This window comes from Elgaria multicarinata, chromosome 9, assembly GCF_023053635.1.
Source record: "Elgaria multicarinata webbii isolate HBS135686 ecotype San Diego chromosome 9, rElgMul1.1.pri, whole genome shotgun sequence".
In the NCBI taxonomy this organism is placed as follows: domain Eukaryota; kingdom Metazoa; phylum Chordata; class Lepidosauria; order Squamata; family Anguidae; genus Elgaria; species Elgaria multicarinata.
In genome coordinates this window covers 37,609,134-37,635,736 of record NC_086179.1, presented here as the reverse complement: position 1 = coordinate 37,635,736, position 26,603 = coordinate 37,609,134, and the positions used below count along the sequence as shown (strand labels likewise).

At 44.1% G+C, this 26,603-nt stretch overlaps 2 protein-coding genes across 4 annotated transcripts in view; one reads left to right on the top strand and one right to left on the bottom strand.

Moving 5' to 3' along the window:
- PMM1 (phosphomannomutase 1) overlaps positions 1-10,260 on the top strand; it is a 172,091-nt gene extending 161,831 nt beyond the window's left edge. For both annotated transcript variants that reach the window (XM_063133613.1, XM_063133614.1), the window contains 5 exons: positions 159-250; positions 3,457-3,556; positions 3,848-3,923; positions 6,158-6,273; positions 9,099-10,260. In XM_063133613.1, the coding sequence (XP_062989683.1) occupies positions 159-250; positions 3,457-3,556; positions 3,848-3,923; positions 6,158-6,273; positions 9,099-9,221 (507 nt within the window). In that variant the 3' untranslated portion in view covers positions 9,222-10,260. The remainder of the gene's footprint in view (positions 1-158; positions 251-3,456; positions 3,557-3,847; positions 3,924-6,157; positions 6,274-9,098) is intronic.
- Positions 10,261-15,216: 4,956 nt separating this feature from the next.
- On the bottom strand, positions 15,217-24,362 carry CSDC2 (cold shock domain containing C2). 2 transcript variants are annotated; one of them, XR_010025803.1, is made up of 4 exons: positions 24,019-24,362; positions 22,154-22,276; positions 15,790-19,181; positions 15,217-15,458 (listed from the first exon to the last, which is right to left on the bottom strand). XR_010025803.1 is itself a non-coding variant. In XM_063133602.1 (3 exons), exons 1-3 carry the CDS (start codon positions 24,192-24,194, stop codon positions 19,019-19,021), a joined length of 462 nt encoding a protein of 153 aa, XP_062989672.1. In that variant the 5' UTR covers positions 24,195-24,362; the 3' UTR covers positions 15,217-19,018. The 2 variants fall into 2 exon arrangements, 1 of the variants encoding a protein (XP_062989672.1); XM_063133602.1 differs by having other exon boundaries at positions 15,217-19,181.
- Positions 24,363-26,603: the final 2,241 nt, after the last annotated feature.

Genomic DNA, 26,603 nt, shown 5'->3' with positions numbered 1-26,603 from the left:
TGGCATCTGCTCCTTCCCCCTTTTTTCTGTTCAACTTTATAATAAAGCCATCAGCCATGTTCTGAAGTTCATAATACAGATGGATTTGGTTAAAAAAAAGAGCCCATCTAGGAATGACACTCCACTGGCTCGGTGTGACCTTTGACTTCTTTCGACAGGCTATCCAGAACCACCTTGGGGAGGAACTTCTGCAGGAACTGATCAACTTCTGTCTCAACTACATGGCACTTCTAAAGCTGCCCAAGAAACGGTAATGATCCTTCCTTATCCCAGTGTTTGCAGTTTCTGTTTTTACTGTCCTTACAACATGTGAGCATTTAGAATCAGTGCTGGAAAGGAGCTACTTGGATCATCTCTTCCAGCTCTATTTATTATTTATTATTAACATTTATATACTTCCTTATTTACTAAAAAAAAAGCCATCAAGGGAGTGCACAACCATTTTAAACAATAAAACCTTAAAATAATTATTTGAAAAAACTAAAATGTAACACATTAAAGCAAAATGATTTAAAAGGCCAAATTAAAAAGATGCGTCTTTGCAGCCTTTCTAAAAGCCGAGAGAGTGGGGGCCAATCATAGTTCTTGAGGGAGCATATTCCACAATATGGGAGTGATCCAGGATAAATGAGACCAGATGAAAAGGAGGACAGGGCTCCTGTATCTTTAACAGTTGTATAGAAAAAGGAATTTCAGAAGGTGTTATTTGTATGCATGCAGCACCTGGCGAAATTCCCCCTTCATCACAACAGTTAAAGCTGCAGGAGCCCTGCTCTCTTTAGCTAGAGTGACAAGATACAAAAGAGGGCAGGGCTCCTGCAGCTTTAACTATTGTGATGAAGTACATTGTTGGTGCTATATAAATAATAATAACAATAATAATAATAATAATGATGATGATGATGATGATGATGATGATGAATTTCACCAGGTCCTGCATGCATACAAATGACGCCTTTCAATACAACTGTTAAAGGTACAGGAACCCTGTCCTCCTTTTCATATGGTCCAACTATCAGAACTTTGGAAACAGGGGCGTTAGGTGTCTCAAAAGGGCCTCTCCTCCAGATCTTAATGACTGGGCAGGTTCATAGCAAGACTGAGCAGTTCCTTAGATAGCCAAGTCCTTAAGCAGTTTAGGACTTTAAAGGTTAAAACCAACACCTTGGACTGAGCCCGGAAAGCAATTGCCCAACCAGTGCAGGTCTTTCAGGACAAGTGGAATACGTGGCCCTAATACCATGCACCAGTTAGCTGCTTAGCAGCCACATTTGCACCAATTGAAGGTCCCAGACACTCTTTAGGAGTAGCCCTACACAGAGCTACATGTGCTGGCTCGGGATGATGGGGTTTGTTGTCCAAGACATCTGAAGGGTGCCAGGTTGAGGAAGGCTGATCTAGCCCAACTTCCTGATCAAAGACAAGGAATCCTAGTGTCAAATATAACTTAACAGAGCTTTTCCCCAATGTTTCCCACAATTGTTTTGGACACTTGACTTCATTTTTTAACAGCTCTTATAGTTATGTAACATGTTAGGCAGAAATTCCTCAACCTTCCTTCCAGACATTTAACCTCATTTTCCTACATTCACCATACAAGGTGAATCATTGCTGTTGCTGCTTCTCTTTTTCCAATTTCATTCTAAAAAGATTTGAAGACAGTCATTCTATCCCCCTAGGCTAAACAATCACACTAGCCTCTGTCTTTTGGCACATCCTTTATCTCAAAGCATTTTAGTAGCTTACAGAGCAATCCTATGGAGAAGGGAGAGGAGAGAACCCTAGCAGAGAGCTGCCTTTTCTGGTGCCCTGTTGGCTTGTGTCACCAGGGCAGAAGGAGTGTGTGTGTCTGTGCCTTTTTCCTTTCTACTTGGCCATTTTCAACCATTTTCTTTCTTTTTTCACTTTTCCCTTCCATTAATTCCATTGGGAGGGAAATGAACAATGTCAGCTCCAGGGCTGGTGGTAGGACCTCCTCTGATCCGGGGTAGGTAGAAGATGTCAGGAGCATGGGACTCTCTCAGCATGCCTCCAAAAGTCCAAAGAATGTCTCCTCTTGGTGCTCTCCGATGCCAGAGAAGCACCAGCTGTGATTTTTCTGCATCCTCACAGAGGAACCTTGTGAGGTCAGGGGTCTCTCTCAGAAGGCAGACCTATATTTCCATCCTTGAAGACGATCTGAAATGTTCCTTGGCCCCCGGAGTGCCCTGCCAGGGACCATAGGACTGCAGCCTAAATAGCTGGTGCTTATTGGATGAAGACAACTCATAGCATCATCAGACAAGGGTTTTATCACACACTCATTAATGGCCACTCACGGTTTTTGCAGGTCCTTTTGATGACACTGTCCACCTCTTGTGCGTCTCCCTCCCCTTCTGCTCATTTTCCTGATGCAAAAAAAGACCCAGAAAATTTGGCTTTTTCAGCTGCATTGAAACATGCTGCCAGTTCCTGCTGTGTGCAGTAGAAGCAGCGGGATAAAAACGCTCACTGAAAGGGCCACATGGTCATTGTTTACATCTTCTTTCTTCCCCATATAAAGAAAGAAGTATTGTGGGACAGAAGCAGGAGTGGGGGAAGCAACAGTAGGAAAATGTGATTTTTCTCTCCATCAGTGTATGGAGCTGATTTAAGTTAGTCCCAATAGGTGTGGGTGTCTTGTTCAGGGGTAGATAATCTAATGCCCTCCAGATGTTTTGGGCTACAACTCCTGTAAGTCCCAGCCAGCATGGTCAGGCATTATGGGTTGTAGTCCAAAACATCTGGATGGCACCAGGTTGCCTACCCATGGTCTAGTGCAGACGTCTTCAACATACATACTAGCTGGGAATTGTGGGAGTTACAGTCCAGCACATCTGGAGGGCATCACGTTGAAGAAGGCTGGTCTAGTGAATACCTATTTTAAAAACAATTTTAGCTCAATTAATACATTTTGCTGCACTGTAGTGAATCCTGTTGTGCTTAGCATTACAAAAGTACCACTTCAGAACAAGAAAGTCTTTTGTCCACAGGAATTTTACATCCTAAATAAGTGGAACATAAAAGAGTGGGAGAGGCAGTAGCATTGTCAATCACAGTTAACAAAGTCAGAAACTGTATATTATAGGCATTTGCTTCTAAAGGGGACAGGTCTTCTGGGAGATAATTTGGCCCTACATAAGAAGTTACAGTGGGAGCAGGAAGGGATTTGATCCTGGAAGAACTAAGATGTAAGACCTGAGAGCCATGGGTAAACTAGAATGAGCTCTCTTCATAGAAGTTACAAGGCACATAGAATTGGGCAGTGCCCTCTTTTCCTGTAGCAAATGTTCTTTGGTTAGTTTGACTGTGTTATATCATGGTGGGAAGGTTCTGCCTCACTTTATGTTAAAGAAATCTTGAGCCTGTGCAACACGAGGGTCCTATTTTACAACTGCATATTCCTCTTTCTCTTCTCCTCCCCTGAAACATGCAAAGGGGGACCTTCATAGAATTCCGTAATGGAATGTTGAACATCTCTCCCATTGGTCGAAGCTGCACCTTTGAGGAACGGATAGAATTTTCTGAGCTGGACAAGGTAAATGATGAGCATTAAGCCCAGAATGGACAACATCTGTCCACTGTGACACTTTATTGTGGCATGCAGGAACCTATTAAGATTTGGGGGGACAAGTCAGTTATAAGTCAAAAAATTAAGAATAGGAAAGGATTGGGTCTTTCGCTAGGCTAACATGCCTGGAAGCTGGAGCCAAACAGAAAGATTAAGTCATGGGGAAAAGTTGGATCTGAGAAGGATCAGAATAATTGGCCCAATTTTTTAATGCTTCCTTCTGTCCTCTTACTTGTTTTCTGTTTGTTTGCTTTGCAGAAAGAGAGGATCCGAGAGAAGTTTGTAGCTGCTCTGCAGAGGGAGTTTGCTGGCAAGGGCCTCCGGTTTTCCCGAGGTGAGCATGAGAAGCACCTCACAACTCCTTCAGGTGTTTCAGGCATTTTCCTTTGGGGCTGGGGGGGGGGCAATCTTGGAAAAGCAAAATATGAAGTGCTGTTTCTGCTTTAAAGGCAGGCAAGTATTTTACGGGATGGATTTAAAAGAGGTCTATCCCCGTGGCGATCCCTTTCTGAGATTATTCTGTTTTCCATGTATTTTTATATTCTCTATAGACTTTAATGTAAAGCCCATGGCGTCATGGTGCTAGTAGTTTGCGCCTTTTTGGCTTTTTTGCCCTCACCACAGAAGGAAAAAAGGAAAGGAACCTCTCGTGCAAGCACTGAGTCATTACTGACCCTTGGAGGGACACCAGCTTTCGCTGATGTTTTCTTGGCAGGCCTTATAGCGGGGTGGTTTGCCGTTGCCTTCCCCGGCCATTATTACCTTTCCCCCAGCTAACTGGGTACTCATTTTACCGACCTCGGGAGGATGGAAGGCTGAGTCGACCCGAGCTGGCTGCCTGAAACCAGCTTCCGCTGGGATCGAACTCAGGCCGTGGGGAGAGTTTCAGCTGCAGAAACTGCTGCTTTACCACTCTGCGCCACACGAGGCTCTCACCACAGAAGGGCTCATGAATAATGCAAATATGGCTCTTTGTAAACCGTCCAGAGAGCTTCGTCTATGCGGTGGAATATAAATGTAAATAATAACAATAATAATTGCATAGTGAATCCATGCATAGCAAACCCCGATTGGCTGCTGCCGTCTCCTTCCCCCAGGCTGCAAGGACCTAACTACGTGACTGCGCCTAGGGCCCGCCTTCGTGCCACACTGATTGGCCAAGCAAGGCTGCCTGTCATCCCACTGGCAGAGGGGCTGCCCTGCCTGTTTGGTGTCAAGTAAATTAATTGCTATTAAAGCTTGAGCTTTGAACTTTTTTGTAGTTTCAAAATATTTTCTCCATGTCTACACTGCTCAACCTTCCGTTTAAAACAAAAATGAGCAAAATCAGTCTGGGAGATCTCAAGTAATAAGCCTTACACTACCATATTCTCATATAAGATTTTACCACGTAACCCCCATTAACTCCAAGTGAGACTTAATTCCAAGTAAGTGTGCTTAGGCTTGCTGTTTACAGAAGGGATGGTTGTCTTTTGCAAAGAACGGTTTAGATGAGAAGATAGCTCGTTTCCTGGCATCCCAATCCAATGGTCTCTTGCGCTGCTTGTGCATTAGCCGTCCTCATGCTCCCTAGCCTGCCCCAGTGTGTGCTGCCAGCCAACCTCATCCCTCTGAACCCCACGCATTCGTTGAAGGTCTGCAGGGGAAGACAGCTGTACTCATATATGTTTCCCTTTGGGCCCTGATCTTCCTTTCTCATGCATTAATCCAGGAGTGGGGGAGCTGCAGCTCTCCAGATATTGCTGGACTACAACTCCATCATCCCGACCATTGGCCCTTTTTGTCTGGGCTGATGGGACTCAGAGTCCAACAATGTCTGGAGCCCTGCAAGTTCCCCACCACTGCATTAGTCCTTCCTGTGGCTAAAAAGGGGGGGGGGGCGCTTCATCCTGTACACTACTGCTGGGAAGTGTCCATATTCCCTCTGGGGGCAACAGTACTGTGGGTGTTGCTGCCATCGACATGCCAGGTGAATTCATCTGAAATACAGGCATTCCAATGTGGCGGAGGTGACAGTTTGAGGGCTTATGGCAAATCCCCTCTGCTCTGCCCAGTAATCGAGGCTAGGATCAAGCACCAGGTGCTTGAGGTGTCTCCAGCAGCACCTGTGTGTCACATTCACCTCACAGTTAAGAGGAGTGCCTTTCCCTTCCCAGCTGTACATTGAACGCCAGAGCATGATATTAAAAGAGCACTCCCACTCCCACCCCCACCCCCCGTTTGCAAAATAGCTTCAGGGGCACCCTCCCCCTTGCATATTTTTCTGAAAAGTACTTGGACCCTGATCATGCATACCCTGGCCAACTGTTTCTTGTTTGTGCCTTTGGTGGATGGGGCCTTGCTGACGCCACCCAGTCCCATTGCCATAGAAACGGCAGTTCCTGAATTAATGTGTTGGAGAATCAGGCAGGCAGAGTGGTGCGTGACCGTTTCTCATGTAACAATTTATTATGCACAAACCAATGTTCCCTGTCAGGCTAGAGGTACTGAGGAGAGTGCTTTCCTCTGCAAACCTGCAGCTCCAGTCTTTTTCACTTAATTCTCCCTTTCTCTCCCCGGCCTTGGCAGGTGGCATGATTAGCTTTGATGTCTTCCCAGAGGGCTGGGATAAGCGTTATTGTCTCGACATCCTGGAAGACGAGAGATTTGATACCATACACTTCTTTGGGAATGAGACGACCCCTGTAAGTATATTCTACAGAACCCCAAGTCTTTGACAAGAGGCTAAGCCCTGCATGGGACTGAAAAGGATAATGCTGACAGGCTCTTCTCAGAGCCATGGGACACCCAGACAGATCCTTATGAACATAAAAAGAGCCGTGCTGAGACCACTGGTTCATCTAGTCCAGCGTTCTGTTCACACAGTGGTCAACCAGACATCTGTGGGAAACCCACAAGTAGGACATGCTTCTAAGACTGGAGGCAGCATATCGCCATTATGATGAGTAGGCGTTGAAAGCCTTATCCTCAAAGAGATAAGTTTGTTTCCTTGTTTCAACTGTCCCTCAAAGCCGTGTTTTCTGTGATGTTCAAAAGGCATTTATGTATTTGAAATCATGTGGAAAACATAGCTAGGAATCTCAGACAACCATCTGTTTTCAAACACAGATGCCCTACAAACATTACAGAAAAGAAACTAGCCCCAAGTAGGCGTATTGAGCCAGTATAGTGCAGTGGCTAAGGTGTTGGACTGGGAGTTGGGAGATCCAAGTTCTAGTTCCCACTCGGCCATGGAAACCCACTGGGTGACTTTGGGCCAGTCACAGACTCTCAGCCCAACCTAACTCACAGGGTTGTTGTGAGGATAAAATGAAGAGGAGGATTATGTACGCCGCCTTGGGTTACTTTGAAGAAAAAAGGTGGGATATAAATGAAATAAATAATAAATAATAATAATAATGTCTGTTTATGTGAAGACTAAAAGGATGGAGGGCACAGGCAATCCAGTGTCCCCATCCATCCCCACTCTTCCCATGTTAACAGGGAACATCTGAAGGGGGGGCCATACAGGTTTTTTTCCGCCCAAGCTTGCAAGTTGGCGTCTGCTGTCCCCATGAAAGCAGGTATAGACTAACAGTGCCCCATGCCATGACTGGGGGAAAGACACAGGGCCGGCAGTTCTTTCTTCTCATTCCAAGAAACTGGTGCACCGTGTCTTGCTTGTAGATCTCTGGTCAACAGCTGGTTGGCCACTGTGTAAACAAAACGCTGGACTAGATGGAGTCTTGGTCGGATCCAGCAGAGCTCTTCTGATGTTCTTTGGTATTTGTCTGCACAGAAGACGCCTGTTGGGTGCCCAGTGCAACAAAATTGGAAGCAAGGGGAATGGAAAACAAAGCCGGCCATGTCAGTCTCCCTCAGATGTCATGAATATGACAGTTCAGAGCAGTGGAAGATCGTGGCTCCAATGTCAGTGGGGTGGTGAATCTGTTCCAGATTTCAGTCAGAACACATCAGAACTCATAGCTCCTATGAGTTCTAGTGGGTCTGACTGAAACCCAGAGCAGATTCACCACCCCACTGACATTGGAGCCACCAGCCTTCCCTGGTTCAGACTGCATGGTCCACACTTTTCCCATCATCCAAGGACATTACGGACAGGGGGCAGGGATTGGATGCTAACAGTCTAATAACCTGATACGGGCAGGTGGCAGGGATTGGATGGTCTAATCAAGCATCCCCAGACCCTCCCTCCACAGAAATGCTCTTTGAAAGTATGCTTGAAAGAGCACAGCTCACTGGCTCTCCTCCCTCCTGCTTTCTAAAAGAGCTGTTATCTGAGGTAAGGATTGATAACATGAGAGGGGAAAATCAATATCCAGAGCAGCAGCAGCACTTCGGATGAGGCTTCTCACAAGGCAAAAGGTTGCAGCGTATTCTCAGCCCTGATAAGGCTCCAGCCAGCCTGGAATACAGGGCAGGGAAGGTTACAGCTCTTAGTAATTGAACACCAGCAGCCTTCCCACATCCCAGGTTAAAACCCTCACAGGGGGTGAGTTCACACAATTAGGGAAGGAAAATAAGCCACCGTGGCTTATTTCCCCACCCCACACAAGCCAGTTGCGCACCACCTAGTTGCCATAATTATACTCGCCAGGCACAGCTTGTCGTGTCGTCTGAACCCAGCGAGGATGACTGGCAGGTGGGTTTACAAACCACTCCGGAACCCATGGCTTGCTCTAGGGTTGCAGGGCAGTTTGTAAACCACTCCTGCCACCCACCCTTGCCAGGTTCAGATGACACGACAAGTAGTGTCCAGCAAGGGTAATTATGATAATTAGGCAGCACATGACAAGCATACGCAGGGCAGGACTATAAGCCATGGGGGTTGGTCACAGATTATTTTCCTTCAAAGCTGTCCCATAGACTTTCTGTGGAAAACACGTTGTGGAAAGAGGAGAGAACATTCTCTCAAGAAGGCACAGAGACCGCACGCCATGGGGATTGAATATAAACTGTCCTTCCTAGGGCAAGGACCAATTAATCCCCCCCCTCTTGTTTAGTTCTGGTTCTTCACCTCTTTTGCAGCCTTTCCCAACATTTATTTATTTATTCCATATTTATACTGCCCAACAGCCTAGGCTCCCTGGGCAGTTTACAACTAAAACCATAATATAACAATCCACATAAAACCAGAATAAGTTACAGTCCAGGGAAGGCTTGTCTAAAAAGATATGTTTTTAGCGGCCTCAGATGTTGTTGGGCTACAACATCCACCCCCTCTGGCCATTGAGACCATGCTCACTGGGGATGATGGGAGTTGTTCAACATCACCTGAGCACCCAAGGTAGGGAAGGGGCTGAGTTCAGAGTAACCTGAAGGCAAAGTGGCTCAGGCTAATCTGATATTCAGTTTTAAGGTGGCGGGGGGGGGGGGGGGCGGGATGAGTGAAAGTAGCTTGTGTACTTTTGTTCAGTCCTTTGCCTACTCACTTCCGGCACTACGTCCAGCCTCCTGATTCTAAGAAATGTAATGGCCTCGTAGCAAGACTCTTCTTATTTATCCTTAGGGTGGGAACGATTACGAAATCTACGATGACCCCCGCACGGTAGGACACAGCATCCAATCTCCCCAGGACACCGTCCACAGGTGCCGGGAGCTCTTCTTTCCAGAGACAGTGAATGAATCTTGACTCCTGGGCCTCCTGGCGCGCTGCTTCTTCATCATCCCTCAAAGGAGACCCTCACTCACATCATGCAAGCACTTTTTGGATCCTTTTAGGACTTGTTGAGGCACAAGGTCAAAGGGCACTTTGGAACGGAGGTGAAGTGTTAAAACAGGAGGGAGGTAATGACCCTTTTAGCAGTAGTAGAACCACCTCTCGCTACCGGGGATTTGCAGAACCCCAAATGCGATGTCCTCATACTCACCGTCACCACCCACACAAAACGAGGTAAAGTTGTATTGCTTTGAAGGGAATTGTTCTAGCAAAGGCCTTTTCGTAAAAGCCTAATCATCACGTGGCCTCCTTCTCCAAAGGAGTCTATTTCACTCAAAGGAATTGTTTCTGAGATTAACCTCATAAAGATTCTATATTTTAAAGGGAACAGGGTCTAGGCTTTCAAAGTTCAAGACTTGTAGTATTTTCATATTCTTGTATGTCAATGTGGTCTGCAAATTATTTTTTGAAAAGAAAAATTGGCACCAGGTTCTTTTAAAGCAAATAATGTCTATGATAAAGGAAGGTGCAAAATAATGAGCAATAATGGCTTCAATCTGGAACTAGTCTCATTTTTAAAAAAGATACGGATACGTGACTAGCTGTGCCAGAATGCAGATGGTGTATGCTGGCATCCACGCATAAATGTGATCTTGGATGTCCACCTGATTTATGCCTGTGACTCCTGATCTAGCAGGCAACGCTTGTGCAGAATACTTGCTCCAGCACACAGATCTGCTTTGCTGGATCAGGCTGAGGGTAGATTTCAAAATTAATTTGAATGACTTATGAGCAGCATTAGGATTGTGCTGTCATAACAGAAACAAACAGGGAAGTAAAGTACCAGAAGTAAATAGGTGTTAGTATTAAAATTAGCTCAGGCAAAGACCATTGTCAGGACCCAGTTCTAAATACACTGGCACATGCATTAATTCAGCTGGAGATTAATATCATGCTTGCCTATAGAGTAATCTTAAGGTGTGGAGGGAGGGAATTGGTAGCCAGGAAAGGAGCTGTGGGGGTGGGGTGGGGTGGGGTGGGGGTGATATCCCTGGAGATCTCCAGCAGTTCCCCCCATTGATTTTGATGGGAGAAAATTGCCTGCACCATCTACAGGGGCTCCCCCCAGGGGAACAAAAGGCTGCTTCCAACCTGTCCACAAATGCTGTGTTTTGAGGCCTACCCCAGCTGTAAATTAGGGTGACCATATGAAAAGGAGGACAGGGCTCCTGTATCTTTAACAGTTGCATAGAAAAGGGAATTTCAGCAGGTGTCATTGGTATGCATGCAGCACCTGGTGAAATTCCCTCTGCATCAGAGCAGTTAAAGCTGCAGGAGCCCTGCCCTCTTTTGTAGAGTGACAAGATACAAAAGAGGGCAGGGCTCCTGCAGCTTTAACTGTTGTGCTGCAGAGAGAATTTCACCAGGTGCTGCATGCATACCAATGACACCTGCTGAAATTCCCTTTTCAATACAATTGTTAAAGGTACAGGAGCCCTGTCCTCCTTTTCATATTTTCACCTACTTTACTTCCACCAGCGGAGCTCCTCTCCGCTGTATGAGGGGCTCTCCCCCCAATCCTAAGAATTTTTTTTTTTACATAAAGCTTTTAACTCACACCTTTTTGAAGGCTTCTGCTTCCAGATTCTTTGCAGGATTAAGATAGCCCCCTCTACACATCCTCCTCCCCCAGTTGTTTTCTTTCTCTGCCTTTTCGATGTGTTCCATTATACAACCACTAGGTGGCACTGTGGTATAACAGAACTGCATAATTCTATGGTGTTATACAGGCCACTCAGAAAAAATGCCACACAAACACAATAATGGACACAAAGCACAGGAGAAGCTCTAGAGGATGAAATGTCTGTAAAAGACCCACAAACTAGTCCCTCCATCCAGTAGATCTGGGGGTGAGGATGGCTTTTTCAGTCATCTGATTCATCATAATTTTGGTGACGTTTTCCTTCCAGCCTGCATAAGAATCTTAAGTTCTGCTTAACCGCACAATCCTATACATGCCTACTCAGAAATAAGCCCCATTGAGTTCACTAGGACTTACCCCCATGAAAGCAAGCACAGGACTGCTGCCTAAAAGTCTGAATTTTAAATTATTTCTAAGCTATTTCTGTTCAGCTGAGACTATCCAAACTGCAGCAAACTTATTACCTAAACAAGTTCCCATAAGAAATTAATCTGGTTTAAATTATCCTCTATGTAACTGGGGCCAGGATCACCAAGGGCCCTGGAAATCATTAATAAAAACCTAAAAAAAAAAGACTCCTGGGAGTCAGATCCAGATTTAGGTATGTGAAGCTGGGCTGGTGGAAGTGGACTTGCCTGATTCCTACTCCCCGCAGTAGCCCCTCTAGCCTCCTGAAAATGCTACCAAGGGGGCCAGGGGACCCTGCTGAGTGACGTGACCTGTTTTACAGGGGGATTCCTAAAACTGGGGAGAGGCACCGTCTGTAAGCAAAGCCCTTCCATCAACAGAAGGCAGATCCTGGCTCCAGCACTGGGTTCTTAATGCTAAAAAGGCACCACACACATGCTTGTTTTTCTTTACTCAGTCTAAAGAAACGAACAAAAAAGACCAGCCTGCTTCTACCACAGCAAGCTGCTTTGCATGAGAGAGTAACGAGAGGACCGTTAACATGAAAAGGGTTATTGGTTCTTGTTAGATATGATTCCTGTGATTATATGCATTCCATATACAGTGCCACACAAGTGTCAGGGTGCTTTATGGTTCGTGGGCTTTTTTCCTTTAAAAAAAATCTCGTTCCTAGTCCTCATGGTTGCAGGGAGAGCACTGAAAATGTGGTAGCAAAGCCTTTGAAAAGTCGGAAATCATAGAATGGGCTGCTCAAGTTGTCTGTCTTTTTTCCTTCCTGTTTGTGTTCATAGTCTCTTTCGCTGCTGCCTGTGTCCTATTGCTCTCCTTTCCTCCCATCCTCCTCACACATCACTCCTTGAAAAAATATATTCTAAGTTCTTGAAAACAAATCCGCTCTCTTTCAGCATAGCAAATTAAGAGGTTTATAACATGCTTTGTGTATGGAATCAGTCTCTCCACTTGGAACCTAATGCAGAGTATGCCTGCACACATGCGTTCTGATGCAAATTATTTTCACTCAGCAGTATGATAGAATTCTGCTGTTTCCTGTCTTTCTAGAGCTGGTTTGGTTTCCATGCTGTAAGGGGCACCTTGTGGTCCTTGTTTGTTCTCTCTTTTTTACAACTCTCCTGGAAGCTGGGAAACGAGGCACAGGGAGACTTCAGGTGGCAGTTCTCAAAGCTACAGAAGAACGACCAATCAAAACAGCCTACAGCATGGCTTCTGCAGTAAAATCAATGCACCTTAGTAACCTCACATGTTATAGCTGCACATTCATGCACTAATGTTTGGGAAACAGCCCTCATGCTAATTCTAGCTGTTAGAATGCTTTTTGCTTCCGCTGCCCTCTTCTAGTTGTCAGATTTGTCTCTTGCCTTGGGCAAAATGCACATGTTCCTGGTTAGTCAGAGAGCAGAAGAGAAATGGGACAGTCTCCATATTTGCAAATATGAAGAGGTTTGTTTTTTTTTAAAAAAAAAAGTCAACTGAACCCAAATTGTGTAGCGTTACCTAGCAGTTGGAGGGAATGGAATGTTCAAAAAGCAAAATCCCTCTTTAGGTGGTAGAACCATAGAATAGTAAGAGTTGGAAGGGGACTATAAGGTCATCAAGTCCAACCCCCTGCTCAATGCAGAAATCCAGCTTAAAGCTACATGTGGAATGCCTCTAGTGCGGGAGAGCCCACTACTTCCCTAAGTAGAAAAACTATCCGGTCATAGATGCTGCCCTGAATGGGTAAATGAAAACCATTGTTTCCCTAGCAGGGGTGTGCGATGCTCTCATTTACATTCATTTCTCTAAGCTTTCATTACTTTATACATCTCACTAAGTGATAGCTTGTCCTACACCCAGAGAGAACCGCCCAGAGAGCTCTGGCTATTGGGCAGTATAGAAATGTAATAAATAAATAAATAAAATACACTTCATAGATCACAGCAGATCTATTGAGTGTGCGCTGCCCACTCATCAAATATATCAAAGGGCAATTTGCATGTGCTGTGCGCTCCTGTAAACCTATTATCAATATGCCATTGCTAGTGTTCTCCCACATACAGGTAAGACACATTCCAAATGAGGAGATACTGCATTACACATTGACATGTAAATTGGTCTTTCACTGGGCTTCATATGGCGCACTATGCAAGTGCTAATACAGTTGTACTAAAGCTTCTGGGGGCGGAGGAGTGACATCTGTAACAGCCAGGAAGGGCAACTTCCTGTGAGCTGCACCATGAGTACCATGCAGCTCCACATTCACATTGGGGTATGAAGCCCCCCCAAGTTTGTAATTGTATTCTGTGGTTTATTGTACCATCATCACCTGACGTGAATGTGTTCAGCTTCTTTCATGTAACTACGGCATTAGTGTACATCAGTCTTCTTTAACTTGGTGCCTTCCAGATGTGTTAGATTCCAGCTCCTATCATCCCCAGTCATCCACCGTACTGGGTGGGGTGGTCGGACTTGTAGACCAACAGATCTGGAGGGAACCAGGTTGATAAAGACTGGTATATACAAGAAAAAACAGAGCAAGTGAATTGTGGAACCATTATCACGCTAACTTTATAAATGATGATTTGTGCACCATGACACAAGTCAATGCATATATAAAAAGAAAACGGTAATGAGAAGGGGCTGATAGAGATAATAGTTTAAGAAGTTGCATCAACAATGTCCTCCTTTTTACATTTGTCTGGTCTAACTGCCTGTAATTCTGCTGTCTTTTGGCTTTAAAGAGATGAATACTGACTAGCTACTGTACCACCCCTTTCCCATTTTAGCTACCAGTTTTTCAGCAGGAGGTATTTGAATGACTAACTGCAATGTACTATTACTGTGGGCCGTCCAGTGGCTGTATTTTCTGGATGGACCAAAAAAACCAACACTGTTCCCCACCCGTAGATGTATTTAATGAAGCAGGAATGTGCCCTTATTTTGATTTCAAGACACGTACAAACTAGATGTGTACTGGTAAACAGATTCAGTTTTGTTCACAGGCAGCTCTTGTATTATTAGAAAATGTATTGCATTTTTAAAAAGTAATAGTCTAATTTATCACAAATAAATAGATGAAACCCTACTTCATAGTTTAATATTGTACCTTAATATGGAACTGAAAAAAGTGAAGACATGCCAGGAAACAGATATTAGTTGTTTTTTGGTTTGGTTTAAATCTGCCAAAATTCGCACTTAAAAGCACAGACAAGTCTACCTTTGATAAGAACTGGATGGCATGCTGCATATTAAGCATATTTGATCTACCACCCTCTGCTTAGAGGAGGCAGATACAGGGGTCTTTCTGGTTCGGAGATACACTTAATATGCTGCATGCTATAAGTGCAGCTTTCCCCAACATGATGCCTTCTAGAAGTGTTGGACTAAACTCCTATAACCCACAGCCAGCAGGGCTAATGAACACCAGGTTCAGGTAATTTACTGGTTTTGCATATACTGTAGGATGTCACTAGTACCATCCTTTAACACCAACCCATAGAAGCTTGCAATTAGCAAAGTTTTGGAGTGAGGGCTGGGGGACTTCACCCAAGACCTTGGAGAGCAGCTACCAGAATAGTAGGCTAGACAGATCAGTGGTCCAACTCTGATGCAAGGCAACCCTGACATCTTTTTACATGACACCATCTGAATAGAGTGCATGGCCTGTGCCAGAAGAGTCAGTTTGTCCAACTGGCTAACATCCTCCATCATTGGGCCAGGAACACGAAGACCTGCTACCTAATTCCCCATGTCTGTGCTGTCTGACTTCCTTGCGTGTTGCTGATGTCATTCAGGTTCCATCTCATGCTCCAAAGAACCACCCTACAAAGGAAGAACAGGCAAAACAGGAAAAGACTCATGGGAAAGTCACTTTAATGGTTTATTGCCAGTGTTACGAAGGTCAACATGGGGTCAGACAGGCAAGGACCACACAAAAAGTTGTAAAAACACAGACACACTATAGGTAACAAGGTTATTTCATAAAGGATCAAAGCGTTCCCAGAGGGAAGTTACAATTTTGTGACATTCCCCACTTGTATTGCACCTTGAAGGAGAGGGACAGAGGCTAGGAGCTGCTGGTGTTTAATGTGAGCAGGAAGTCCCTTGACTGTCACAGGAAGCAGGTCACATACATGGGCCGGGATACGCCTTGGAGGGGAGGGAAAATGGCTTCCTTATTATCTGTTCTTTGTTCCTTTATTGGGGTAGAGGGCAGCTATTGCATCTTGAGGAAAAGGCCCAGACAAGCCTATATTTATGCACAGCAAGAGCTCCACTATTTGAAATGCCTTTTAAAAATTCACTGCACCCACCCACTTGACCTCATATACAAAGAAGTTCTTCTGTGGCCCCCTTAAGTGTAGTTTGTTTCCAAGATAATTGTGAATGTTGGTCATTTCATCCAAAAGGACACAGAATGTTCTCATAAGGAACAAGAATTAGGAGCAAAAAAAACCCCAGGGTCTTCCCTAGAATTTAGCTAGCAGACTTCTTGTATAGTACTGCTTGGAGACCACTCATATGAGTTCATAAGAGTAAGTTACAGATGCAGTAAATTCACATGGGAGGGTCTTTCTGGACTGTGCTGCATCACAGTAGGTCATGGGGACGGTTATGACATTTTTGAATGCTCATCCACATAAAGTTCCCTGTATGTCGAAACTAGCATGTCAAGGGAAGGTTAGATCCTTTCTTAATGATGTACTCCAGCCCATAACCCCTCAACTCACCCAAGAGGCATCACACTAAGTCCTCAGCCTCACCCAAACATGCTTACAACTTCCACTTCGCTAGTAGAACTTCGCTCTAGTGCAGCAGCAACTCAAGTCAAGATGCACATATAGATTCTCCCAAACGTCAAGCAACCTCAGATATAGTATTGCCCAAGAAGCTTTGGACTTCTCAGTCAACTTAAATTTAGATTGTTTGTCACCACCATGCACACTCCTAGCATGCACACCCTTATCCTGGGAAAACCTTTCTACTTTGAACATCTAGAAGATTATTAGAAATCAGGTTTGTGCTTTTAGACATGACCCTGTATATCCTGGGGGAGAGACATAAAATGTTTCGGGAAGACTGGGCAGAAACAAAACATAACCAAAGAAAACACTCAATACAATGCCACTAGGACCCCATAATCTATTACTGCCCCACAAATCTTGCCAGTGATACACCCATTCCTCCATCTCTTTTGCACATCACCCTCATTGACTACAGAACTAGACACACAAAGGGTAAGCATCAAAATGTCTGAGTTAGTATAACAGAAGGAAGAGTGGGAGAACTAGCCCAACCATCCATCCTGAGGAAATACATCATCTGCAACACTCAGAAATACAACACATGCAGACAGTACTGAAGCCCACATCTCTGGAGATGAAGCAAACAAAATGCTATTCTCCAAGCAGATTCCCACTGCCAAGAAGCACCATACACAGCCCAAGAGGATAAAGCCGACGCATCCCAGTGGCTCTATTCTATTTCAAATATTACAACAGATTCTTTTTCTAGCAAAGATGCCTTCATCGCAAGGATTCCTTTTTGCATTACTTTCGGGAGAGACAAATGCCTTAACGGGCAATACTTACGTTCTAATATATATGGAAAATGTAATATCAGCAGGATGACATGTCTATTTAACACAGAAGACCCCAAATCCAAAAACCAACACACACTCCATTTGAAACCAACAGAAATTGGCAGATATATTGTCCTTCTGACATTACATTTTGCTGCAATTTAAGACACTAACGTGACTCCAAATAGTGCAGTTGCATTTACTTTAGGAGTAAAGGGGAAACAGAACTTCACTATGTAGGGCAGAAAGAACTGAGTGCAAATAGGATCAGCACATACAGCACAACAGGTTGTGAGCAACACAATGCCAAAAATGTAACAAACCACTGCAGTATGGGCGGGAGGAGGGGAGAAGTCTAAAGAACCTAGAAATGTTCCCCCTTAAATAGCCACAAGTGAGGGGTTATTTGCAAACTTTTATTGACTTATTTGTGTAATCAAAAGCAAAAGACACCAAAATGTAAACTTGGTAGGACCATCTTTTACAAAACCAAAAAAAAAAACCTACTGATAATTGCATTAACTGGCCGTGCCTACATGAGCAATCTGCTTGCCCTGAAAAGGTCTGTACTAATGTTTCCTTCAGATTTATATTCCCCATCTCAGCCCCACTTCTCTTCCGTTCACCTTAGAAACAGCCACTGAACAGGCTCTGCAGCAGAGCAAGCATGTAAAAAAGGGGTAAGTATTTCTACAGCAATTAAAAATGAATAAACCTGTATCAACGGCACAGAGAAGTTACAGGCCAGCATTTTCACAAGAATGCCTACTCATGATTTTCCTGAAGGATTAAGTACCCAAACTGCCACATAAAAATACCCCAAACCTGAATACTCAGCACATCTGGTGAAAAGTAATTCATGTTGCGCACTGGGGAATGGAAACACCACAGGATCCAATGGCTCTAAAGCCACTTCCAACAGTGGGATCACTTTCACGATTATGTCCAGGGGCCCCATTAAATCCGAACCTCAATCTCCTTCAAAGTCTAGTCACCTGCTTAAAACAGGAGACAATGTAAACTAGTAATTTCTCTGTAGCATACCAGAACCCAGAGGGAATACTACTGCAGCATTCACATGTTGATTAATTCAGAAACTCTACTTCTTGAGTGATGCCTCCTACTGGCTTCTTTGCACAACCTGCTTCAGATATGTCTGTTGTGCCTGAAATACAAGCGGCGAAAGCAAGCATTGGCACTAGACTAGCAATCTTATCCAAAGCTCACCTAGCCAGGCCACTGATCATTATTGACAAAGATTGGCAGCGATCAAGAAAAGTGCCATCAAGTGCGAGTCCAGTGTTCCCTTCCCTTACACAGAGCAGGATGGCTGGGAAAACAAGAACACCTTCAAGTATCTTTGTAAATGACACAATTTCAGAAAGGCTCTGGCAGACACTACGGTCCCAATACTTTGACACTATGTAGAATTATCCCCAGAGCAATCCATTACTGTGTCACTTAATAAAGGGGTGGGCAACATGTGGCCCTCCAGATGTTTTGGCCTATAAGTCCCATCAGCCCTAGCCAGCATAGCCAATGGTAAGGGATTATGGTGACTGTAGGCCAAAACATCTGGACAGCTATGACTCTCCCATCTGTGACTTAGTACCTGTTGTGTCCATGAAGAGAGCTTAATGCAAATGGGAGGGCTACCTGGACACAGCCCCTGTTGAGAAAGCAACAGGAGAATCTGTTAAAGGGACGAAGATAGTAGATAATTTTTTTGTTAATGCGTGCAGGGTACCAGCAAAATAAATATCAGTCTTTCTGATGGATATACATACACATACACACAATAGGAGCTCTGCCTTTGCCCAATCAGGTACATTTAGGAGCTCTTAACACATACAAAGAAAACCTCCCAGTAGCACCCTCTACTTCCCATTTGCCATCTTGAGAAAAGCACATCTACAAACAAAAAGGTAAGTCTTAGAAAAGACAAAATATAAACGCAAACATGTCACAATGCAAACAAGGATTGCCAGCCTGGCCTCTTCCATTGCTCCAGCAGTTCCACCACCCACCACACCATCCAACTCCACTTCTGGGTGGAGTTGGCCTGCAGGCTCAAAGAGCAGTTTACGAGCCAATTATCTGGCCTGACCACGTTTCATGCTTTGTGTGCGGAGCTAAGTGGGTGAGCACCACCTCCACAGCTTGGAACTTCTGATTCTTTGGTGGGATGGGGCAGACTTTGTATGTGACCTCATCTCCTTCTACTGGGACATATTCCCCCTCGATGCTGAAAAGAAGAAGAAACATTGCAGTACTCTGATCTCAACTGCGGTGAAGAGTAACTGAAGTCATGAAACATCCATTTCACTACATACAAATGAGTTTGAAACAAAATGACTTCCCTCAAGAATTCTGTACAACCTAATATTGATATTCAGTTTTGTGAGGGTGTTGAGAACCCTTAATCCGTTCATAGAGTTGGAAATCATGAGATACCTTCTAAGATCTAAAGTGTGCTCTTAGTTGCCTTCCCAGCTTCAGGACTGGGGTTGGGGGCTGCACTCCCCTGCCACTAGTGTTCAGCAGAACTGAGAAGGAGTCCTAAACACATGCTCACTTACATGCATAGGACTTCTCTGTGTAATTAGGAATGCCAGCGTTCCCAATTCCCATGGATGATGCTTTTGCGCTTTCCTGTATAGGCACGTAGGCTCCCTTCACAGTTCCACTGAATGTATGGCCAGCACTGTCCTCTTCAGTAAAAGGGGGTGGGTTGGCTGGATCATTTGAGCACTTCCCAGACTGAATGAGAAGGCAAAGGATCTAGAGGAATATCTGAAGATGCATGATGCCACCACATTGTTAAAGGAACAGATTTCAGCCTGGACTATAGCTGGATAGGAGACTGCTTGGAAAAACATGTCCAAACAAGAGCAGACTGAGTAAACACAGAGATATATTTAAGGTGCAATGCTGTTTAGACTGAAAAACATTCTGCAAATCCCAGTATTCCCCAGTCAGCATGCTAGGAGCTGTAGGATTTCTTTTCTGCCTAAACATGCATAGGATTGCGCCCTTATGAACATAAAGGGACAAAAGCCACATGCCCTCCCAAAATTGTAAGCACACACATTTAGGAAGAGTTCTGTCATTTGGGCAGTATCGGCACATCAAAACATTCAGGATCAGAAATGTACTTAAAAATAACTTTAAACACCAACATTTTCTAAGTTTCCTTGGATTAACAGACTCTAGTTCCATCTACAAGGCATAACAAATAATTAGAGAAATCATATTCCTTGCCCCCAGTGCTGTTCAACTGAGATCCTCTGTAGAAAGATGTGAAGAATTTATTATTCTCCTTGATGCTAAGTTCTCAAGTCTTGCTTCTTTTTTCTCCCTATATTCTAAACTAAAGCATTCCTAGGAGACATCTGCACAGCTTTTTCTTGAAACCATATGAAGACGATTTTACTATCTGCAAGGCAACTTGCTCCAATCCTCCAATAATTAGGAAGCTTTTCCTGATATTAACCCACCCACCCACCAATTACCTTCTTGCCATTTAAACACATTACTTTTGTTCTTAGGGCATTTCCAGACAGAGGGCTCCTAGCACTAACGGCCAAAAGGCACTGTGCAGATATTCCTTCTTTGCTTCCTTAATGAGTTTTTTTTTTCTGGTAAGAAAAACAGACAAAAGAAGCAGTAGGAAAACACAGGGCAGCCACGAATTGAAGACAGTGCCTGGACCCCTGTAAAAATCCATGAACGAGACAGTTTAATTGCACAATAAAAACCTTATCTGGAAGTAGCTGTTATCTTCATTGGCTCTAAAGAATCGTCCTCTCTCCAATTTTGGATATCTTTTGAAATATCCGAGGTATCACTTCCCAGAGAGCAGTGATGGCAGACAGCAAATGACACAAAGCAGCCACTACTGTTGCAGACTGGGCAGAATTTTTGCAGCAGGAAGGAAACAGACTTTAATGCAGAATACAAGTGTTATCATTTTGACGACACTCATTGCTTAGAACATCCCAAAAATTGAGACTCGACAACACATTCCCTTTATCCCACAATATCTGCACTACGGTTTGTGCAGTATTCAAGAAGAAACAGTGTATTCCTGTGCATGTTTACTCAGAACTTATGTCCCACTGTATTCAATGTCACTTCTCCACAGGAATTTTCTATGAGTGTATAAAAGTTAAACACACACACAGAGCTATCTTGCCAAACTAGGGGTGCTTCCAGACAACACTTTTATCACACCATTGCCCTGCCTCACTCACTGAATTTTACAGGTGGTCCAGACATTGTCTTCCATTCATAACCCTCCTATGTTTACCCACCGCTTCTTCCATCTATTTTCTTACCATGGAAAACCAGTTGGGGAGAAAAAGATGAAACAGCTGCACAATGACTTGGTTCACACAACATGGCCAGGTCTTCATGAGTTATTTAACCCACGATAAGCAGTGGTACATACCAGGCACATGCTGCTGCCATTTTGAATATACAACCCCCCATGTTGTGCAAACCCAGCCATCGAGGGTTATTTGAGGGTTAAACAACTCTCGCATAACCCCAAAATAGTAGTCACATGACATGGCACAACCCCCATATTACACCCAATTGGGGGTTGTCTATTCAAAATGGCAGCCAGATGTGCTCAACAAGCACCAGGGCTCATTGTGGATTTAGTAACCCCCAATGAGCCAGCTGTGTCGTGCAAACTACCCTAAAGCCTTATAGTTGGTAGCGTTAGGATCCTTTTGTCCAGACTCACCCTAGCCCATCTGAAAGTTCCAGGTGGCTGCATTGCCTTGCTGAAATTTATATGAGGTTTTGGATTGCAGAGGATTAGAAGGGATTACTTCATGTGGTGAATGTAGGATGATTTTGTGAACTGCCCAGAGAGCTTCGGCTATTGGGCGATATAAATATGTAATAAATAAATAAATAAAAATTTATGTCACTGCAGCATGTAGGCCACACTACACCAGGCACTAGCAGATATTTCAAGCAGCAGTCCCTAATTTTCTGTTTGGTTCATGCGCACACACACACACATTTCTGTCAGCATCCAGGTAATAGTGTGGAATGATGGCTCCTTTTCAAACATGTAGTGCACTGTGTGTTACAACTATACCACTGATACAAGTAGGGATAAGGAGGGGTAAAAAAGAGGGGATTGCTGCTCAAACATGGTATATCAGTATGATGGCTCTTCACCCTAATCCCCATGGAACTCACTCGGAAACATGTACAAATATGTCCTCTGTGCCATTCTCTGGGGTGATGAAACCATGGCCCTGGGAGCGCGAAAACTGCTTACATACACCCTTGTAGACAGGACCAGCAGAGGCACGAGCCGTCCTAGGAAGAAGAAGGAAGAGAGGAAGAAGAAGAAAAGAAAGGATAAGCATCAGTTTCAGACAGTTCTCATACTCCCCACAGCCTGAACAAAAATTCATTCAAATCCAGCAGAGCCTCAGAATTTCACTTTTGAAATTTGATAGAGGATATGCTTAGGCAGTTAAATCCATAGCGTTAAAAATCAAGTTGAAGAACTTTTTCCTCTCAAAATTTGAATTAGGAGAATAAGTATTTGCAAGGAACCTTATTCCCTGTTTCCCAAAATGCTTGAGCTCAGCTCACAGGGACCAACACGTTCCCAGGGCAGATTTACCATGAGTTCAGCTTGGCTCTTGCACTCACCACAGAACAAGATAGTGATCTGGTTCACATGAGAGCCCATGGGTTAAACAAGCCATAGGCTGTTGTGCATGAGAGTGAGAGAATGTGCGCACTTCCACTCAGCAACCTACAAGCAGCGCCGTTGTAGGCTGAAGGTGTTGTCCAAGCCTGGACTGCTGGGTTATTTAGGGGCTAAACTACCCAGTGATTAACACAACAACAAGCCATGGGTTAACTACAGGGTTGTTTACCCCCAAAACAACCCAGCAATCTATGACTGAGCTGCTCGTGGGTTGCTGCATAAAAAGCAGAAGTGGTGGGTGCATTGCAGGCAGTGCATCCGCTCTTTCCTGCTCATCCCCAGCAGCCCTTGGGTTGTTTAACTAATAGGCTGTAGTTACATGTGAACTGGCCCAGTGAGGGCTTCCAGCCAGAGGGGCCCTAATGCTAATAACTAGAAGGCATTGTGCAGCTATTCAGTCTTTTTATCCTTAACAGATTTTCTATGATGATGATGATGATAATGGGGGAAAAGACAATTATTGCTCAGGAGAGAAGTGAGTTCATATTGCTGTACAAAGTGCCCTGATGAAGGACTCTATACTGTCCAAAAAGCGTAGGCTATAATAAATCATTTTGGACATACTCCAGGTTCCACCCCTTGCCCTTCAGCTTTTTTGCTCCTTCACATCCTTATTGGGACTTGGTCTTCTTTTTAGGTTTACAATGGGCACAATATATGTGCTCCCCCACAATGTTTTTCTTAGTTCCTTTCTGGGCACGTTCCATATGTTTCATTTATATAGCCAGTCAATTGCACTGCAAGATTTCTAAATTAAGGTGTGATTCTTGGATTATACTTCTTTGATGGTGGTTTTTGGTGGTTTTTATCTGTTTCTGCATTTTTCATGATTTTTAAAATGGTGGAATAAACCTATAAAACAACAAAAGAAGCACATGAGGTTGACAGTGTCATGTAAAGGAACCATGAACTTCAGTAAGTGAACAATCTTGAGCGCATAAGAAATGCCTCATGTAAAAATTCCTTTAGGCTCTGCATGATTCATGGCAGAAGCCAAAGCCCTCCTATAACACTGCTTGGTTACACATGGAAGAGAATTCAATGTGACCATTTGGGAACTAATCAAAGAAATCAGAACGTGGCCTGCCATTTCCCACACAGATCAAAGTAAAAAAGAGCTAAATCAGAACTGGGGCAGAATCAAATTGTACATACAACTGAAAACAAGCTCATATATAATTAAACAGCAATTTCTCATCTTCCCTGGCCCATACCAATACATTCCAAATCATGAAATATTACATGGAAATACTGAAATTTAACCAGCTCCAGAATGAGAAAAAGTTCTGTCTGCCTGTCTTGGTGATCTTCACCTCAGTGGCCTGGTTTGGCTACTTACGCAGAGTATGTCCTGGTTCTTTTGGTGGGAAGGGGGCTGGGTAAGTCCCGAAGAAGGTGGGTACCCCTCTCACAGATCCGACTTCCTTCCCTGTTAAAGGGGAAAATAGGCCACACGGGTGACTTTGGCGAGTGGAGAGGCGGCACAGTGGAGTGAGAAGTCTGGTCAGACGACATGGTATGGCCGTCTTCTGCAACGAGAGATGTGGTGCCAATGGGAAATCAGTGAGCAACAACGCTAAACCACTGGTGAGTTCAACCTGTAGCACAAAGCAGAGAGGGAGGAGCAAGAGTACTAAGTAAGGTGAACATATGGAAAGGAGGATGGGGCTCCTGTATCTTTACCCATTGTACAGAAAAGGGAATTTCAGCAGGTATCATTTGTATGCATGCAGCACTTGGTGAAATCCCCTCTTCATCACAACAGTTAAAGCTGCAGGAGCCCTGCCCTCTTTTACAGAGTGACTACTATCATCATGACTACCACCCCAATCCTCATAGCTAAACGTTTTCTTTCCTTAACCCATTTGTCCTTTCTTGCCACGATGATCAGTGGTGCAGCTAGATAATTTTAGGCCCTGGACTCAATAATCTTACAGAGGCTCAATTCAGATTGACATCTGTATTACTTCATTTGTGAATCACAAAGCTAACATTTCTCATTGCTCCACAACCACCATTCCATGCTTTACAATTGCTTCAACATCCGTGGCATGTTAGAACCACAGCAAAACTATTTACCAATTCTGAATATTATATATAAACACACACACACACACACACACACACACACACACACACACACACAGAGCATGGACAGTTTTTCATTTAGACTCTCCGAAATCATAGCAGCAGCAGCAGCATGACTACTACAGGAATAAAATGGAGTTTGCTTCTGCTGCCCTTATCACTTGCCACTCTTTGGGTAGTCACTTGAGCCCCCCTGCACTGCGATGCCCCAAATTTTGGCCCCTAGATCCAACCATAGCTGCACCACTAATTAGAAAAGTTGGATAAGGCCTCAGCATGAGCAGGCCGTGTGAGTGAACTAGAAGAAACAATTTCACTTTGGCAGCAGTAGTCTGTTTGGGCCAGCATAGCCCCTTCAGGGGCCAGAACAATCCTGAGCCTAGATGGATGAGTGATCCATAGACAATATTCGGCTGAGTTAAACTTATTTATTTTCCTCCAGTCCAAGTTCTTCTGCCTTGGGTTTTCCCAGCAAGTTGTAATGATTGAGTTTTTTTAAAGATGTCTGGTATATGCTGCTCTTCTCACAGGAGTGCCAAATGATGTGGGACCAGGGATTAAAAAACCCATTGAAATCAAATGTAACAGAATTAAAAAAAATGCAATTAGGCAGCATAGTAACCCAATACAGCCACAGTAATAACTGTTATTACAGCTTATCTATGATCATTTTGAAAATGAGATAAATGGGGGAAACACACGGAAGACATCCTGGAGGTTGATGACATTGTAAAGGACCTACAAACTTCTGTGAGTGACCAATCACAAGCGTGCAATAAATGGCTCGTATAGAGAAGCTCTAAAAGGCCTGAGAAAATAAAAAGGGTTTCAGATAGCAAGGAAAGGATGTCCCACAAACAAAGTTTTCTAGATGAAACCCCACTGAAGAAGGGCTTCCAAGGAGGATTTTAATACAAGGGCAGGCTCAGGAGGGAGAAGGCAATATAAAAAGTAACCACGAGAGTTCCTTCCTTGCCGCCTTCCACTCCCCTTGTCTGCTCATATGGTTTGCACACCTCTACCCAGCCCAGGTTCCTCTTTTGGCCTGACCACCCCTGTTCCCAAGTCATCCTGTCACTGTTATCAGAAGAAAGAAGCCAGAAGTCAGGCTCACATTACCAGCTTGCAGGTATGAAATGAAAAACTTTTCCATTCTCTTTTTTCTTTTTACACCTATTAAGGAAATTAAATTGTTGTGATGGCTGAATTCCATTTCAGAATTGGGTTCTAGTATTATGGGAAAGGAGAAAAATGTGTCCCTATCCACATTCTCTACAACATGCATAATTTTGTAGATCTCTATCATGTCCCCTCTTAGCAAAAGCTAGAAAACCACCAAAGAATTGGTAGTCAAGGGAAAGGTGCATGAGGAGGGGGTTATCATTTTCTGGGGAATCCAGGAGGGCTCTATTGGGACCCCCAGAGGGATGGATTTGACCCCAGGCCTGAAGTTCTGCACTCTTCTACTACAGCTATACTGAAAAGATACCAGGGCTCAACCATCCCTTACTTATTGTGTAAAACTTTGATCCACTAACTCTCCCTCCTTGCCCTCACCAGTTAGATGCCTGCTTGGCGCTCGCACACACATACACACAGGGAAGGAGGGAGAGGAGGATCAAACTACTTGCTTTCAAGGTCCCTGAAGAACTGTGTGAGAGCAACCTCTTTAGGAAAGAGTATACTCAGCCATCTTCCAGCTGTTCCATGACAGCAAACATCTGTAAATGCTTTTCCTTGTAGAATTAAGCATCACATAGCAAAAGATACAAATGTTAAATCCTCAAAGTACTTCCTTCCTTCTTGTTCTAAATAGCAGGAGCACCTCGCATCCAT

Coding starts and splice junctions, on each gene's coding strand:
- CSDC2 (XM_063133602.1), bottom strand. CDS start 24,194: ATGTCGTCTGACCAGACTTCTCACTCCACTGTGCCGCCTCTCCACTCG. Junction 22,277..24,018: donor AGAACCAGGACATACTCTGC/GTAAGTAGCCAA, acceptor TCTTCTTCCTAG/GACGGCTCGTGCCTCTGCTG. Junction 19,182..22,153: donor ATATTTGTACATGTTTCCGA/GTGAGTTCCATG, acceptor TCTTCTTTTCAG/CATCGAGGGGGAATATGTCC.